This window comes from Cuculus canorus, chromosome 7 (genome assembly GCF_017976375.1).
Source record: "Cuculus canorus isolate bCucCan1 chromosome 7, bCucCan1.pri, whole genome shotgun sequence".
Lineage (NCBI taxonomy): Eukaryota > Metazoa > Chordata > Aves > Cuculiformes > Cuculidae > Cuculus > Cuculus canorus.
In genome coordinates, this window is record NC_071407.1 from 26963161 (window position 1) to 26980273 (window position 17113).

Consider the following 17113-nt stretch of genomic DNA (forward strand, 5'->3'; position numbering starts at 1 on the left):
TTGGTAGTTGCTTTCCAATAATGAATTAGTGCAGATCACGTCAGCTGGGCTTTAGAAAAATGTCTTAGTTTTTACAGCCATCTGCTTTGCTGTGAAGTACTTCTTCCAAGCTGTATGCCATCTTTTGCTTTGCTTTGTTTCTTCTTTTTTGTCTCCCCAGGGTGCAATTGACTGTATCAATCAAAATAGGATAAGAAGGTCAAAAGTCTTTAAACATTTTTATAAAAAGGGGAAAAAATGAAACTAATACAATCAGCTAACACATGGCATTTCACTTATTTCATTTATTCTTTCTATTACAGCTCTAAGTGGGGTGAGTTACTTTTAAAGCAAAGATGATGAAACTATACCTCAGGCTTTGGGACATGGAGAGGAGAAAACAATGTCTATGTATAGATCTTAGATCTTTCTATAGTAACTAAAGGAGACTGTGCGATCGATTTCCATGACTCATAAGAGCATTTCGTTTAGAAAGCAGGGAATGTTGTTTTCAGATATGGTAATTTATTTTCCTCTCATCTGTCTCTTATGATGCCAGCTGATTGTTAATGGTTATATTGGAATTTAGGATATATTCTGGTTTTTCAGGTAAATTTTGCTTCTCTAGAAAGGGTTGCATTTGTGGCTATTTTGTTGTGGTGGGGCTTTTTGGGGAGGAGTTGTTTTGTGGTTTTGTTTTTTAACTATGGGAAATCTCGTAGTTCTCAGAGAAATGCTCTTTCCATTTGTCACAGAATTGTTAAGGTAGCAGACACCTCTGCAGGTAACCTAGTTCAAGCCTTTCCCAAGCAGAGTCAGCTACAGCAGGTTGTTCAGGACTTTCTGAATACCTCAAAGGATGGATACTCTGGGCAACCTGCCTCAGTCTTTCTCCACCCTCCCAGTAAAACAGAAGAGTTTCAGTGTATAAATGGAGTTGCTGGTATTTCAGTGCATTCCCATTGGCTCTTCTTTTTTCACTGGGTATCACCAAGAAGAGTCTGCCTCTGTCTCCACTAGTAACCCCATCTGGCATTTCTACACATCAGCATCCCACGTAAGGCTTGTCTTGAAGTCAACAATGCCAGCTCTGTCAGCCTCTCCTCATGCCAGATGCCCCAATGCTTTAATCCCCATACAGCTGCTTCTGTGCCCTATTGACTTTGTTGATAACATTTCGTACATGGTATTCTTTCAATAGGGCATCTTTGAGAGTTGACGTTTTGGATCAGTTTAGGCTGTGTAGGTGATAGAGACACGTCAGGGGACATTCTGCTTTTGAGGAAGGTTATTAAACCTGTAGAATACAGGAGGATAAGAATGAATCCAGTTTGTAACAAATAAATTGAGGGAAGGGTTTCAAACCTGCTGCCAACGATTCTTTTTTCGCAACTAAAAGAACTGGTGGAAGGTAACTACAGAAAGATGGAGGGAAAAGGGGACAGAGAAGGGCCTTGGTCTTCCAAAAGCAAATTCCAGGAAAGTGCTGAAAGAAGCAGTTCTTTCTTGTGGCTCCCATATTGTTTTTTCATTTCATTGATTCCCTTTCGTAGCATTCCTAAACTCAGGTTATTAACAGTGATAGATATGCAAAACTCTGCTAATTGCTTGGAACTTTTTTCCTGATGCTGTTAGAATTTGAAGTAAAGTAAAAAAGAAAAACATTTTTCAGGATTGATGGATTTAATTTTCTGTGATATGGCTCTAGAGATAGAAGCCCTTATATTAAGTTGTAAATCTTTACCCGTTGAGTTTCTTTAAATAAGACATAATTTTCTATCTCATATCTGGGAGAACTATTATATGTGAAACCAAGAACATGTTTTAGTAGATGATGTAGATGAAGAATTTTCTCGTGTTTATGATTACCTTCAAAAGATCAGACACTTGAAAAGAATTATTTGGAATACACAAAAATGTCTTTTACTTGTCTGACTTCTAAAATGAATGCAGATATGCTTATTATGTTTGTGAAGTGTAGAACCAATATGTTTTGGAATGCATTAAACGTATTCTAAAATTAATGGAATAATGTCAGTTTCTTGTGTATTAGAAGCCAAGATAGGGTTAGGTTTATTGTTGGGTTTTGATTGTTTGTTTGTTTGGTTGTTTTTTGGAGCATTTATCTTGTAATTAAACTGTGCAAGTTTTATAATTGAGTCAGGATTTGACATGGTAGAATGACTAACAGTAAACCTAAGTACTTAGTTTTATGCAACGCATTAGATTATGTTAACCTGAGGCTTTAAAATACTGATTTCTAGCTCAGGTTTAACTTGACTTCTGCAAGCTGAATAATCCACAATATCCACAATGTCTGAATACATCATCCCCGTCAGAGGTTATGCAGGCAAGGCTTTCCTCTCTTTTTACTGTTCTCTGCTCCAAATTACGATAAGCCTTTATATCCTCTTTCCAGAAAGGAACTTGTATCCTACAAGAAAGTGGATAGCGATGTCAAGCTTTTCTTTGTTGTTACTTGACATATTAATACTTATTTTCCTCATAACCAATTTTTAATGCATGTTTAATTAATGGAGCTTCAATTTTTTAAAAGTCTCGCATTTTTTTGTTCTGAAGAAAAACATACTGAATTAATGAGTTTGACAGTGCAAGATTTCTGCTTTCTGCAGAAAATCACAAAGGGATATTAATTTTTTTACCTTTATACCTTTGAAACTGACATTACCAACATTATTGCAGGGATTTTGATTATATTACCTCACAGAAGTCCAGCTGAGGGGAAGGCTTTGCTGATCCTGCCATGTTGCTATCCCGGCAGTGTTGTGAGGGGCGATGCTGTTGAGTGACCGGCTGAAGGTCACACAGGAGGAAGGCACTGTGGCTTCTGGAGCAGAGCTGCAGAGTAGACATCCTCTGCTTTCTTCCCTGTAAAGGCCTTAGTCATTAGCATTTATTTCCTTGGAAATAAGAAAGACTAAGATCAGAACGACCCGTTCTGCTCTTTTTGAGTGTATATAATGAGAAAATTTTGGTGTCGATCTTTAGTGGCAATAAGAGCTGTGCCGCTTTTCTTTCACCTGTATTCCAAAAAGAATTATCAGGAACGCATCACTGAGTTCAATTGATTTATTATTGGGAATTAAAGAGAATTCTTCAAATTCAATTCTTCAGATTTCATATGGCCATCTTGTCAGAGACTAGTTCTAATCTGCAAAATGATCTTAAATGGGACATAACGACTCCTGCCCTCAGCTGCCACTTTTTTGAAAATGGAATAGAGCAAGAGTCTTGTGTGTATGACCGGTATTTTCTGGCAACAAGCACAGCAGATTAGTGCTACCTATTGGAGTTATCAACTTCTCATGCCGCTGCTTACTTTTAACAACAGTATTGAAGAGAGATGCAAATTGTCAACTCAAATATAGCAGGTCTTTTTGTGACTGGTTGTTCCGTTTAATGCATGATTATTTTATATGTATCTTCCATTTATTTGCTTGAGTTAAGCGCTTTATGTACCTGAATGTAGGAGAGTTTGGCATTTACAGGGCTGAATTGCTAGGAAGGACTTAATCGTCGCAGCAGTGTTAACCTGGGTGTACATATTGACACAATTCTTTGGAACTCCCTTGTCTCATATAATGTTTCTGTTTCTGCTGCTCTTCTCGCAGAAGCTACAGGAATGACAGCAAATTAATATGTCCTAGTTAGACTACTTTCTTCCCACAGGTGATCACGAAATAACATGGTTTGGATTCCTGTGCGTTAGCACATAGCCAGTAGTGAGAATCATGTCAGCCAGAAAGCTGCTTTGCATGTTGGGCAAGTATTAAAATTGACATAGAGAAATTGTCCCTACTTCCACGTATCGCATGTTTAGGGTAGCTAAGGAGGTCATATATTAAAAAATAGCGTTTAAAATATTGGAATCAGAAATAAATACCATGCTTTCATCTCCACTACAAATTTGTGAAATCCACTCAGAAACCCTGTTAGAAATATTTTCTGTTAACAATATTTAAGACAGGCTGAGAAAGTTGGTATTGTTTAGCCTAGAGAAGAGAAGGCTGCAGGAGACCTTAGAGCAGCTTCCAGTACTTAAAGGATGCTACAGGAAAGCTGGGGAGGGGCTTTTGATCAGGGAGTACAGGGGTAGGACGAGAAGGAATGGTTTTAAGGTGAAAGAAGGGAGATTTAGATGAGATATTAGGAAGAACTTATCCCATGAGATTAGTGAGGCACTAACGCAGATTGACCAGAGAAGCTGTGGCTGCCCCATCCCTGGAGGTGTTCAAGGTTGGGCTGGATGGGGCTTCGAGCAACCTAATCCAGCGGGAGGTGTCCCTGCCCATGTCAGGGAGGTTGGAACCGGATGTTCTTTATGATCCCTTCCAACCCAAACCATTTATGGTTTATTGTACTGGGTCATTCATATTCCTAAACTAAGGCGTTTATGTATTTTAAAAAAAACCACAGTTTCTGTTTGTCAGTGTCTCTCCAACTATTTCACTGATTTTTGTATCATTAATCAAGACTTATGAGATGAAGAAACAAGCATTACCTTGCTTATTTATTTATTGTTTTAGTATCGTGACATCCTTGGGCTTTGGTTGGTACAGCTTATCACACTGAAGAAATGTACATTTTAAAAACCTTAGAAGTTTTATCCTGTATACCAAATAACGGCATTCAAGTGTATTGTTAAAAGACTTGATGTCTTGTAAACAAACCCTCCACAACGGGTGGGCAAAGGTGAAGTGCCACAGTTGTTCAAAACAAGTAATGAAATAATTATAATTTTAAAAGATTTTTGAACAGATCTGCAAAAAAATGTATCTTGAGCTGAGTTTGTAACCTGGTATTAAATTATTTGCAGTTAATAAATCAACAGTCAGCGTTTGCCATTGGAAAAATTTCCGTTTTCCACAATTAATGAGTGCTGTCACTGATGGGCCAGTAGTCAAATGGAATTTCTTGCAGTTAATACACTTTCTGTAGTCTGAAACATATTAATCCAAACTCTACTAAATTTCAGATAGGTTGACAGGTGAAGCTTAATGAACTTGCATTAATAACTTACAGACAAAATGCTCAAATCATAGTACTTTTTAATGATGCACGATCTTTTAACTCAGAAATGAGAAACTGTTGAAGAAGGTTTCAGGTTGAGGTTTCACAGTGCAAAAAAGAACGGAGACTTTTCCTTGTTCTCATAAAATTTTGTAAAACGTAATTTTTTTTTTTTTATTTTAGATTTATCATTTCAGCTTCAATTTATTTTCCTGCTTATTTTGTGTAGTAAGAGTCTTACCATATTGCTCTTTTGGAAGTCCACCTGTGTTTTATGTGGAAGATGACATAACTGGGTTCTTTTCTTGTGGGTGATGCTGCTGCCGTTGCAGGTTTGTGCTTCTCCAACGTTAGCTCTTACTGGCGTTTTCTTTTGCTATCAAACTAAGGAGAGACTGAGTAAACTCAGAACGACTTTGGGCTCAAGTCTTCCGAGCCTGTTTTGAAGCTTTACACTGGTGGATTGCCAGCTGCAGTAGGTGCTGTAATGTGACAAAAGCAGCACCTTCCTGCCTTCTGTAGGAGTTAAATTCACTAGATTTAGTCAAATGACCCAAATACTTTTTGCGGGCTGGTAAGCAGCTGATCCATCAGCAGGAGAGCTTTAGCTGCTAGTTTTATGCTAAATCTACATATGCCATAATGTCACTGCAGTAGATATAGTTGTCTCTTCAGAAGAAAAAAAAAATCATTCTACCCAAGACTTGTTACTAAATCTTTCTGTATAATAGGGCAAATTTAAAGATTTGGAGTTTTTCAGTTAGCAACTTTAAATATCTCCAGGAAAATGGCTTGCTTGAATTTTAACACGATTCATTTTCTGGATTCTAAATTATACTAAATATGCTAAGGAAGAGTTATTTTGAAAATGTTTCTCTATTTGACTTTTGATATGTAATTACATTATATGTCAAATTGTTCTTATCTATAAAAGGCAATGTGTGCTGATCATATAAAACACAGCAGCAGAGGCATGTTTATTTCCTGACATAAAGTGAGAGGGCATCATTTGTGTGGACCATCTGTGAGTAGTTGAAGAAAGTTTAACTGACACCTCTAGAGTGGCTTCAATTATTCTTCCCAAACCAAGTATTAAAACAGGTACCAAATACCTCACTGAATTTGTGAGAATTTTTGAGTGCCTGGCAGAGGCATTCTGTGGGTAAGCATTGGCTCAACGCAGCTTTGAGCTGTTTATAACAGTGTGACCACATTATTCCATACAGATATTATTACTAGACAAACATCTGAGTTCCTATGTATATTTTAAAATTTGTCCAAAATAAATGAATTAGAAGTTTTGCTGAAACTTGACAAATGTATTTGTATCGGCAGAGCTGGACTGGAAGTCTTGCATGACTTTTTTTTATGATAAGCAAAGAATCCACTGTACTTCCAGCTTGGGCTTGAAAAAGGAAATAGCATTTCTCTGAGTATTTTTGGCTGTGTTTTAGATTAGGAGATACTCAGTGAAACAAAACAAAAAACATTTGAAAGTTTTTGAAAGAAATCCATAACTGATATTTTCATTAAGTAGCTGGAAGCAAAAGAATTTAATGTTGAGCTTATAACGTGTAGGGAGGAAACTGGGAAAAGAAACAGATCCAGCAAACCTGTTACTACGTACAAGTGAGTTTGCACCTCTTTTTAGAATTGCCTCCTTTATTGTTACAATTGCCACCTTTAACAAATGGCCACTTGAAGGTCAGGTAGGTTCCTACTGAACACCTGATACTGATAGCGTCTATAAATCTTAAGTCTTTTAATCCTTTCTATATTGATTTTCAGACTTTTTTTTTTTTTTCCTGCCTAACTGCAGTTCCTGAAAGATGTTTTCAACAAGTTTTGAAGAGCTTTTATAAAGGTGGTAATCTTTGGTGGGCATATGTAAAGCAAAGGTCTCATTTTCGTTTGTTTTTTCAAGTATTGAACGTGGCTTTCGTCTGTGCCTTAGCTGCATGAGGCTTTGAATAGGGTATGAAATCACTTTCCACTTACTCAAAAGCTTTCTCATAGCTGATAAATGCCGTACATAATGAAAGACCATATTCAGTTATCATCCATAGTAAATCATTTATCACACAGCAGAGGTATATTGTAGAAAAACCTAATCAAAGCTTTTCAGTTTTTCTGGTTGCTTACATCCAAAATAGCAGAGAAATGATTGCTCAGTTTGTTGATTAAACATTTTGTATATTAGGTGATATTTGGAGACAGTTTCTAGTGCTTTTGTGGTTTACAGATTGAAGTTTGTTATTAAGGAGGAGGAATTATTAATTTTTTTTTTTTTTTTTAACAGTGCAGCATAGGCTAGGGAAGTCTGTGTTGATCTTTCTGTTGAGTTAAATCTGAAAAACAAAGCATTGGGGCAGGGAAAGTTTTGTTGCATTGTGCCATGCTTGGGGCTGGTCAAAATGTTAGTACGGTAAGTTGGTAAAGTATGGATATATGGGATGAACTTGCATTGAACAATTGGAATGAACAGGCCACTTGCTCCTAGTATAGGTCAGCGTTAAAATCTTCCTTCAAAAAGCAAAAGACAATGTTGAAATTGCAGATCTGAAGTACAGTCGCTTGCAGAATCGCTTCTGAAAGGTCTCGTTAAACATTTGCCCACCTCTACTGAATTTAACCTAGCATTTGCAGATCTTAAAGCTAACATTGGCACTCAGGACCCAATTTATGCAGCACAGACTGTAAGTTCCTTTATTTTAGCATTAATATAAAGTAACAAAAGCTAAAGATTAAAAAAAACCCCAAATCTTAAAGGTGTTCAGGGACATAGTTTAGTGGCAGATAGGAATGGTTGGACTCGATGATCCAAAAGGTCTTTCCCAACCAGATGATTCTATGATTGATTAAGCCTATTCAAATTTTGGTCTTTTCAGACAGATTTTTCCAGGTACTGATATCTTATGTGAAGTGCTCCTCCATACCCTGCTCTAGTCAGTTATTTGGGGTTTCTATCATTTTGTTTAACAGTAGTCTTAATTTCAGAAGACAGTGTTGCATCTTTACCCCTTTTATCTTCCTTTCCATGGGAATGTGAGAAGAGCTGAACATTGGCAGTACTTCACAAGGATTCTTAGATTTCTTCTACAGAAGGGTTATTTTTGGCATGTAAGTGCTGGTCAGTCTCACTCCCCCTGCTTATTTCTGGTAACTGCTTTTGCCTAGTTCAGTCTATAGTGTGATTGTATTTCTAGCCATGTTTTTTGCAGGAGAGTGGTGCAGTTCTATCAGATTTGAATTTTTCTCCAGCACGATAGAGTACTGCTCTATAATATGAAGCTAAGAATGGAGGAAAAAAGATTTTGGTTTTGTTGATACTGAACAAGCTAGATGATCGTTATGATGTCTGTTCTCTAGTCACCCCAATGCACTTGGGTTTGATAGTTCCTAAATACTGTCTTACTTAAAGATTGTTCTTTAGCTAAAAGGAAACAACTCCAAAACTAGATATTTTGTACTTAAAATATATGATGGATAATGAACTATAGAGGACAGGAGAGGAATTCATTGCTTGGAATGGTGGAATTCATCCTAGCTCCATCACAGCCAAGAGGTATATTTTCATTTTCTGTCTTTGAAGCTGTATAGCAAGATTTGACATGCATAATAGATGTGGCAGTAGCCCAGAGATGGAAAGTCCTTGTCAGGCTCCATTCAGCACTGAAGTTAGGCATCTGGCTGTTTTATGTGGTTTTAAACGAATACATTGATGTTGAGTGGACAAGCAGCATAAGTGGGTCTGCCTAGATCCCAGTGTCTTCCGCAAACAAGATTATACACAACTCGGCGGGATTTGAAACACAACTATGTTCTAGCTGCCTGTTGCTGACTCGTAAGTGAACCCTTTTCTAATTCTCATGTGCTTGTTACAATAAAAATCTAAATGCAAAACATTTTTTAGTCTATAGTTTGAAACTAAATTATAGTTAATCCCTAAGCTTCCACTTCACATTGTTGTGCATTATATTCATATCCAGATGTATCATGGAAGAATAATTCTTATCCTGTGAAATTCTTATCCTAAAACCGGTTGTATTCGTGTGAAATGTTGACTCCCTGCATGTGGATATGCCACAAGGGAATTTGACACCAAGTAACTATCAGTGGTATTTAGGGCCTAAAAGAAAGCCAAGGAGATGATCAGAGGGCGTAGTGACAGGACAGGTGGTAATGGTTTTACTGAAAAAGGGGAGATTAAGATTAGGTATTAGGAAGAGACGTTTTCCTGTGAGGGTGGTGAGACACTGGCACAGGTTGCCCATGGAAGCTATGGCTGCCCCATCCCTGGAGGTGTTCAAGGCCAGGTTGGATGGGGCTTTGAGCAACCTGATCCGGTGGGAGGTGTCCCTGCCCTTAGCATGATCTTAATGGTCTATTCCAAGCCAAACCATTTGATGATTCTGTGACATTTATATCTTTGCATATAATACCTAACCTGAGTTCTAAGTGAATTTTGAAGCCTATAACCACTGTATAACAATTTTGTATGAGCTTTTTCCGTTCATTAGGTGTGTGAAACTTTTTTTTAAGGGAACACCTTCAAATAAAAATAATAGTAAAATAAATAATGGTTTGATGTTGAGGGGTTGTAAATGTTTGTTAGTTCAGGTGCTGCTATAGGTCTGAATGGCTTTACTAACACCTCTTGTTAATTTTCATTTCTTCTTCTGACCTACCTTTTATGAAAGACAAGGGAGTAAAACCATCAGGAGAGGAATGATAATTCAGTTTTTCCTGCATAACTTTGGATGAGGCATTTAAGTCAAATCCACTTAACTCCTTTTTAAATGCTAAAAGCCTCATTTAGTTTAATGGTTCCTACAGAGGATTTAGAGAATTCAGATTTTACTGAAGTGCCCCCTTTAGTTTCTCCAAAGGAGCCCAAAACATAGGAGTCGACAAATTAGTTTAAAGTTGCATTATCTAAATCTGGGCAACAACTCGGTTTTGTAGCTGTGACCCATAAGAGCAGTTCTTTCTAGAACAGGTAATAAGTGCAGGTAATAATCAAGTGATCAGGATGTTTCTGGGATATAGAAAACCTGATTTCAAGGCTTTGATGCTTCTTTTTCACACCAAAAACTGAATGTGAATCTCTTCTCAGGCGAGTGCCTGACCAGCAAACTATTGATTTTCATGAACGGTTTATTTCATGTCTGGCTTTGAGCATGGTATCAATTGAGAAATAATCTAAATTGTGATTCAGTGGTCTAATCTGTTGAACCTAGGAAGCTAGTTTTCTGCTTCTTATGTCAAGCTCTATGTGTTGAATGACAAGACAACCTGCCTGGCCCTCGCTGCTAAGATTACTTTTTTCTTCCCTTGTGAGTAAAATCTTCACCTAGTAACAGTCACAATAATAAATATAAATTTACATTGATTCCAGATAAGGTCATTCTAGTTTCAGGCACAGAAATCTTTATTTACCTGGTCTGTGGAGCAGAGGAATTATTTGTCATTATTTACAGAGTATTTCAGGCTAGACTGTGAGACGGTGCGGTGGCCTATGTGGTGTCATGGCTTGCTGCTGGGTATTTATTTCATAACTGGCTCTCTAATCCACGGTAAAGTGTATTGTATTCTTTGTGTGAAAATAAGTACTTGATCAGAATGTGTAGACCATTGGAATATTTCTTTATTGTACTCTTTGATTCTTCTCTCTGAGAACAGATAAAGGAAACAGAATGTACTTTCACTGGCACCTGATCGTCAATACAGTGCCCGTAAGTGGTGTCATGAGAAGATAATTTGCGACTGATGCAGTGAAACTATGAGATGGTTCATTCTAATTAATGACATTTTTGAGGCTGTCATTTTATAGCTTTTACTAGTGGAAGAAAAAAATGTGTTGGTCTGTATAATCTGCAAAAATTAACTTTCATTTTTCATAGGCATTGTTAGTTCCATTTTTCAAATTGGATTACTGCTTTTTATGATGTTAGAATAGGATTATATGTTCATATAAGTTCATTTTCTGGGCAGTACACTATTAAGACATACCTGTTAAATGTCACAGATCACTTCTGGCCTAGGATACGCTTGTTTTCCTGGTGTATAGTATTACAGCTTTTTCTTGTGCTGTAGTCGGTCACTGAGGTTCCAAATGCCATTTTCAAAATTTGCATTTCAGAGGAATTCCTATATCTTATGGTTGTCAAATTCTGGACTTTGTGGAGAAACTATTTTATGCATGTTTCTTCACATGGTCAAAGGTAAAGTGATCATCATATTTAGGGAAGGAAAATAATTATTCCGAATTCAAACAGGTAAGCAGTATCGTAGGGAAGGAGGAAAGATGGAGATGAATAGCATTACCATATTTCATAGCCTCTGCAGTTTGCTGGTGCCACTCTCTCCCGTCTTCTGTAAATTACGTCTCTTGAGAACTTGAATATTTCAGTTGAATAGGGATATGGAGCTCTACGTGGAAGTATTTTGGAAAAATATAAACTGTGATGATAATGGCTTCTTGGCTGTAGTCCTTCTATGTCTGTCCCTAACTCTCCTAAGTAGGTTCTAATATCTTTAAATGTATATTATTCTTCAGCTTTGCTTAACATGCAATTTGCTACACCCACTGCCCACACCTTATTTTTTTTATTGGTGTGTCCCATCTGAAATCCAGGGATTTGGGATGCTGTGTTATTCACACGTGTGGTTTGGTCATCTCTTTGAAATCTCCCTTGGCTCCAGAGGGTTTGAATTCTGAGAAATGTCTGTGACCCCTTTAAGGAGAACGTATATGTATTAATACTATTTAACATTAAAAATGGGCACAAAAGGATTGAATAAACAGTCTGCGTACTTTTTAATACTTAAGTGCAAATATGTTCTAGAAAGAAAAAAAGGCTTCTCACCATGAGTGAGAAATGTGTTGCTGCATGTAAGTTTTTCACAGAAGGGATGTTGTAGGCAGCTCCATGAAGTGTGATGCACAATGCAGTTTGTCTTTGGTGACCTTAAAAATCCATAATCTAGAGAAAGTGGATTACTACTGAAAGATGTGAAGAACACACGATAAAATAATCTGAGTTGAATTTAGTAGATGTCATTTAGGGATGTGGTGCTTGCAAGTGTTGTAACAGCTGCAGATGAGCTTTACCTGAGATTCTCTTTTAGTACCATTTGATCAGACGAATTTAAATCATTCCATTCATACAGTCTTGTTAATATTTTTGTTCTAGAGCCTGGACTGATATGGTTATTTTGGTGAAAATCTGATTGCAAGATACGTAATTCTGGTTTTCATATTAGTTTTGCAAGGAGGCTGTAATTAACACTATTTATAGAGCTCTTCACTGTGGTCTCCACTTAAGCGTGTGCCTGACCCTGCTTTTACAGTGCAGCGCTTCAGCACAGAAGTAACTTCTAGTGCTGAAATGGAGCTTACACTGTCCTTTCCATCCTCTCCTGTGGGAGTCCCACGTGCCACACCTCAAATACTGCATTCAGTTTTGGGCCACTCAGTACAAGAAGGATGTCTGGAAGTGGCTGGAGTATGTCCAGAGGAGGGCAACAAAGCTGGTGCGGGGTCTGGAGCACAAGGGTTATGGGGAGCAGTTGAGGGAACTGGGGCTGTTTAGTCTGGAGAAGAGAAGGCTGAGGGGAGACTTCATTGCCCTCTACAATTCCCTGAGAAGAGATTGTAGTGAGGTTGGTGCTGATCTCTTCTCACAAGTAACTAGCAATAGGATGAAAGAAAATGGCCTCAAGTTGCATCAGGGAAAGTTTAGACTGAATATTACGAAAAATTTCTTTACTGAAAGAGTGAGGAAGTATTGGAACAGACTTCCCAGGGCAGTGGTGGAGTCACCATCCCTGGAAATGTTCAAAAAGCCTGTAGATATGACGCTTTATGACATGGTCTAGTGGGCACAGTGGTGTTGAGCTGATGTTTGGACTGGATTATCTTGGGAGGTCTTTTCCAACCGTAATGATTCTATGCAGATTGGAGGTTTTGCTTCACTACAAGCCATGTCATTGTATTTTTCCTTTTCTAAAAAGCATCTCTAATAAACTTCTGCTTTTCATATAATCAAGCAATCATTTCTTAAAAAGCTGGCTGCATCAGAGCTTTTCTCAAGATTTCCCTGATTGCTCACTGCTTTTTTAATACATTCATTAATATGAATGTGATCATTCACCCTGCATATTGAAATTACCTGAACTATTGTATGTGACAAAACAGTGCTGTTTTAATAGGGTTTTTGTGGTGGGTTGTGTGTGCTTCTTTTTTTTTCTTTTTTTTCTCCTTAGAGGTGTGAAGCCATTTAGCAGCATGTGTGCATGTCAGGTATCATGGGTACAACTATCACGTCTGCCTGTTTAGGACAGGTGCAGATGCCACAACATGATCAGCTTTTATCATATTGTAACATTAAAACCATCAAACGTATATTCTACCAGACTTCAGTTTCACAAGACTTAATTGCAAAGATTGAAACTTTGGTGTGATATCGGCAGAGCAGTTATTGCTATTGTTTGTTGTCTTACGGATTTCAAGTATAATTTGTTAATGAAAGTAGAAGACTTAGTTTTTATCTTTGCTGAAAAAGTTAACTTAAAACACAAGCTGTGTGTCCATATTAGTTGTTATCTTAGTGTAAGTCTATTTTATTAAATTGAAATACTGCATCTATTCTTTGATATATCAGCCACCTCTGTACTAAATTTGAAAGTAATAAAAATAAATTCCTCTTGTAGCATGTTCATTGAAGTGTGCAGGTAAGTGAAAATGTAACTTTAGATTCATCCAGATCAGTCAATCAGCAGTGTATGTGCCAGTTTCATGGTGATGGAGAAAAGCAGCACTGTGTGCGTGATAAAGAAAGGATGAAAATAATAGTTTGATGAGAGCCAATACATTTTAAGAGAAGAAATCCATCCTCATCATTATCTCCAGGCTGTGTAGCATAGTTGTGGCAGCGTGTGATTCAGTCAGGTACCAGGAATGCTGAGTTTTACAAATGAGAAGTTGTAAATCTAAGTGACTGTCATAGTATACTACACTAGTATGCTACACATAGTATACTGTACTATACTATACTAACACTTACTCTGTTCCAACCCATTGCTCTCACAAAGTCAGGAAGAGAAAGACATAGAAACACATCTTAGGTAGAATCTTGTACTGAGTACTTTACTAGTTAAAAGAGTCTCCCATTTGATTGTTTTTGATACCACCAACTGTATCAGCAGCTTTTCCATTAGCACCTGATAAAATGGAGCCTTTGCAAACAACATTAAATGGAAGATGAAAATATCCACAGCATCTTTCCCCATTTTTGCAAGATACAAAAAATATTTTCTTAAACTGTAAGGCTGATGTTTGAAATGGTCCCTAACATGGTAGGATTGGAGTAGAGACCCCTGAATGTTCTTTAGCAGCTCATAGTAGCAAAATTTCTCTCCTTGAGTTCTGGCATGAGCAGTTAGTAAGCTGGACCAAATTTAATTACCTGGACCACTAACAGCTGGAATAAATGGTGCAAACTGTTTCTCAGCTGTAAAGTGAGATAGTTCAAAGTTCCTATTCTGTTCTGTAAAGAACAGAGTGATAAGAAAGGAAGGCAGCAGAGCTTCTGGTTCAGATGTGCTCCACTGGCCACAAGAGAGGAAGAGAAGGTTTTGCTCCTGCTAATGTGACAGGACTTGTAGCATTGCTCTGCCAGCTGATGCATATTCACACACTGGATATTAGAAAAAAAATACTGAAAGAGTGGTGAAGCATTGGAAGAGGCTACCCAGGGAAGCCTTGGAGTCTTCATCCCTGGAGGTGTTCAAAACACATGTAGACATGGCACTTGGGGACATATTTTAGTAGGCACGGTGGTGGTGGACTAATGGTCGGACCAGATGAGCTTAGAGGTCTTTTCCAACCTTAATGAATCTTTGCTGATGAACGTTTTGTACATCACTTCTAGGAGACTTCTCTGTGGCTCCTCACATGCAGCATCAAAGTTTTCACTTGTTGAATTATAACTTGCAGACCAACAGTTTAGCACAGCAAATTTTATGTCTGTAATAATAACTGAGGCAGGTACAAATGCGTGTCAAAAAGTTAATAGAAAAATGCTAATGCACAGACAAGATTATCCCCACCCCTGCAGGTTGTTCTTAAGCTTTGAAATGAGGTCTACCAACTCTCCTCAAGACTGAGGAGAAGAGTTTCTGTTTGATGTGAGGCAACTTCTGATATTTCATAATCAGAGGCAAAAGTGTGTGCAGCAGTGTCAGCGTATATGGAGACTTCTATAGGTTTTCTGACTAGTGGACAATTTTAATTGAATATTCTGCATGTAAAAAAATACAGCATTTTTTTCCTTGACTGATAACTTATGACCGCTGTCATAGGATCTTAATTCAGTTTTTCCACAGTCATTCATTTTATAGATGGGCAAGTACTGGTAAGAAGCTGATGTCCAAAGTAGCGCTAAGTATCCATCAGGGAAAATGGCCAAAAGAGAGGTTTTGAAATACTAACTATATGGGGTTTAAAATCTTTTTTATATTGTGTATTTTAACTACATTTTTTGCGTCTGATAGGAATTCTTGTAACTTGCATATTTGCCCTCAAATGTGCTTACTATTCCCTGAACCCATGCTAGTGAGGTGCATTTCTCACTGAAGCATTAATTTATTAAAAAAAAAAAAGCATTTTAAAAGGCAACTTTCAGAAGAAGCCTGAGTAGAAACATTGTGAAGAGGCCATCAACTTTTGCTCCTGACGTTATCAAATCATTGAAGCTGCAGTTGTCAATCCTAATAAATGTGATGATGCTGATTTAAGCATATTGTTTATATGATGTGCAAGAGCTTTGGGAGACAAGGAATCTCTGTTGCTATCATCTATAATTAAAGTGTCCATCACTTTTGTCTGAAAAAACTGCTTGGTGAATAAATAATTAAAGGTCTGATTCTGATACGCTTAGTTGAAATGAGATTTCTGAAAACACTCCAATTGCAGTTAATGGAATTTCTTCAAAATAAGCTTTCAAGATAAATAATAGTATTAGAATTTCAGTCCAAGCCAATTCTTGTCTCTAAAGGCAGGAGAGTATTCTGGTTTATGTGCCCTTAAATCTAATCCCACAGGTATCTAACATTGTCCACTTACAATGTCTAACATTGTCTATCATGCTTAATCGTGTTATTTTTTAAACAGTAGAAAAGAGTCTTAAAAGCAATGACGACATAGGTGTTGACTGCTTATTCACACAGCCAGAGATCAACAAGGTGTTCATCTGATGGTTTGTACAGTACAGAAGCTTTATGAAGCTTTGTGTAACATAATGAGTTTATTCTATTACAACTATTTTATAGAGGATTTTTCTTTCATTGTTTCAGTGAAATGCTGTTTAAAAGAGGACTTAAGCTTAAATGATTTTCCTTTTCATAGTTTATAAACTATGAGTTTAAGGGGAACTTTTTGAAATACAAATAATTTGACATGCTTCCGTTGTGTTTCAGTGATAACTTTGCTTCCTTAATAATTGAAATAACTGTAAATATGCAAGTCCCTCGCAGCATCAGCAGGGAGAATTTCAGTTGATTTTGCTACCTTGAAATTAACCTTTTACTACCGCATGCGTATGTTTGTCATTTATCCCCTTTTTCTCAGGTGCAAAGAGGGCTACCAAGGAGTCCGCTGTGACCAATTTTTGCCGAAAACCGACTCGATCTTGTCAGATCCAAGTACGTCAAATGTTTTTCTTATTTTTTTTAATCCATGCTGGAGGCTATTCTTGCCATGCGAGATGACCCTTTGCCTAGTCACGGAAATTACATTATGAACCACTGCAGCTGTGTGTAGACAACGGTGTTGCTTTTGCTGGTAGGATAAAAACACATCCTCCAGTCTCTGTTCCTATTAAAGATCTGTTGCAGCAACAGGACAGGCCATTACAGGACTTGATTCCATGTGATTTGGAATAATTCTGTCCCTGCTTAAAGCCAGAATATTCATGTTTCTCTACTTTGCACTCAAGAATAAAGAAATAAAACTACATAATCTGAAAGGAAATCAAATATAGGTTGCAAAGTGGTTCATTCAAAAGAAAACAAATTTTCTGGCACTGCAGAGACACTAAGC

At 37.4% G+C, this 17113-nt stretch overlaps 1 protein-coding gene across 3 annotated transcripts in view; it reads left to right on the forward strand.

The window, feature by feature from the left end:
* Positions 1-17113, forward strand: part of NRG3 (neuregulin 3) — a 396810-nt gene that overhangs the window by 261275 nt on the left and 118422 nt on the right. For all 3 annotated transcript variants that reach the window (XM_054071994.1, XM_054071993.1, XM_054071995.1), the window contains exon 3: positions 16643-16716. In XM_054071994.1, the coding sequence (XP_053927969.1) occupies positions 16643-16716 (74 nt within the window). The remainder of the gene's footprint in view (positions 1-16642; positions 16717-17113) is intronic.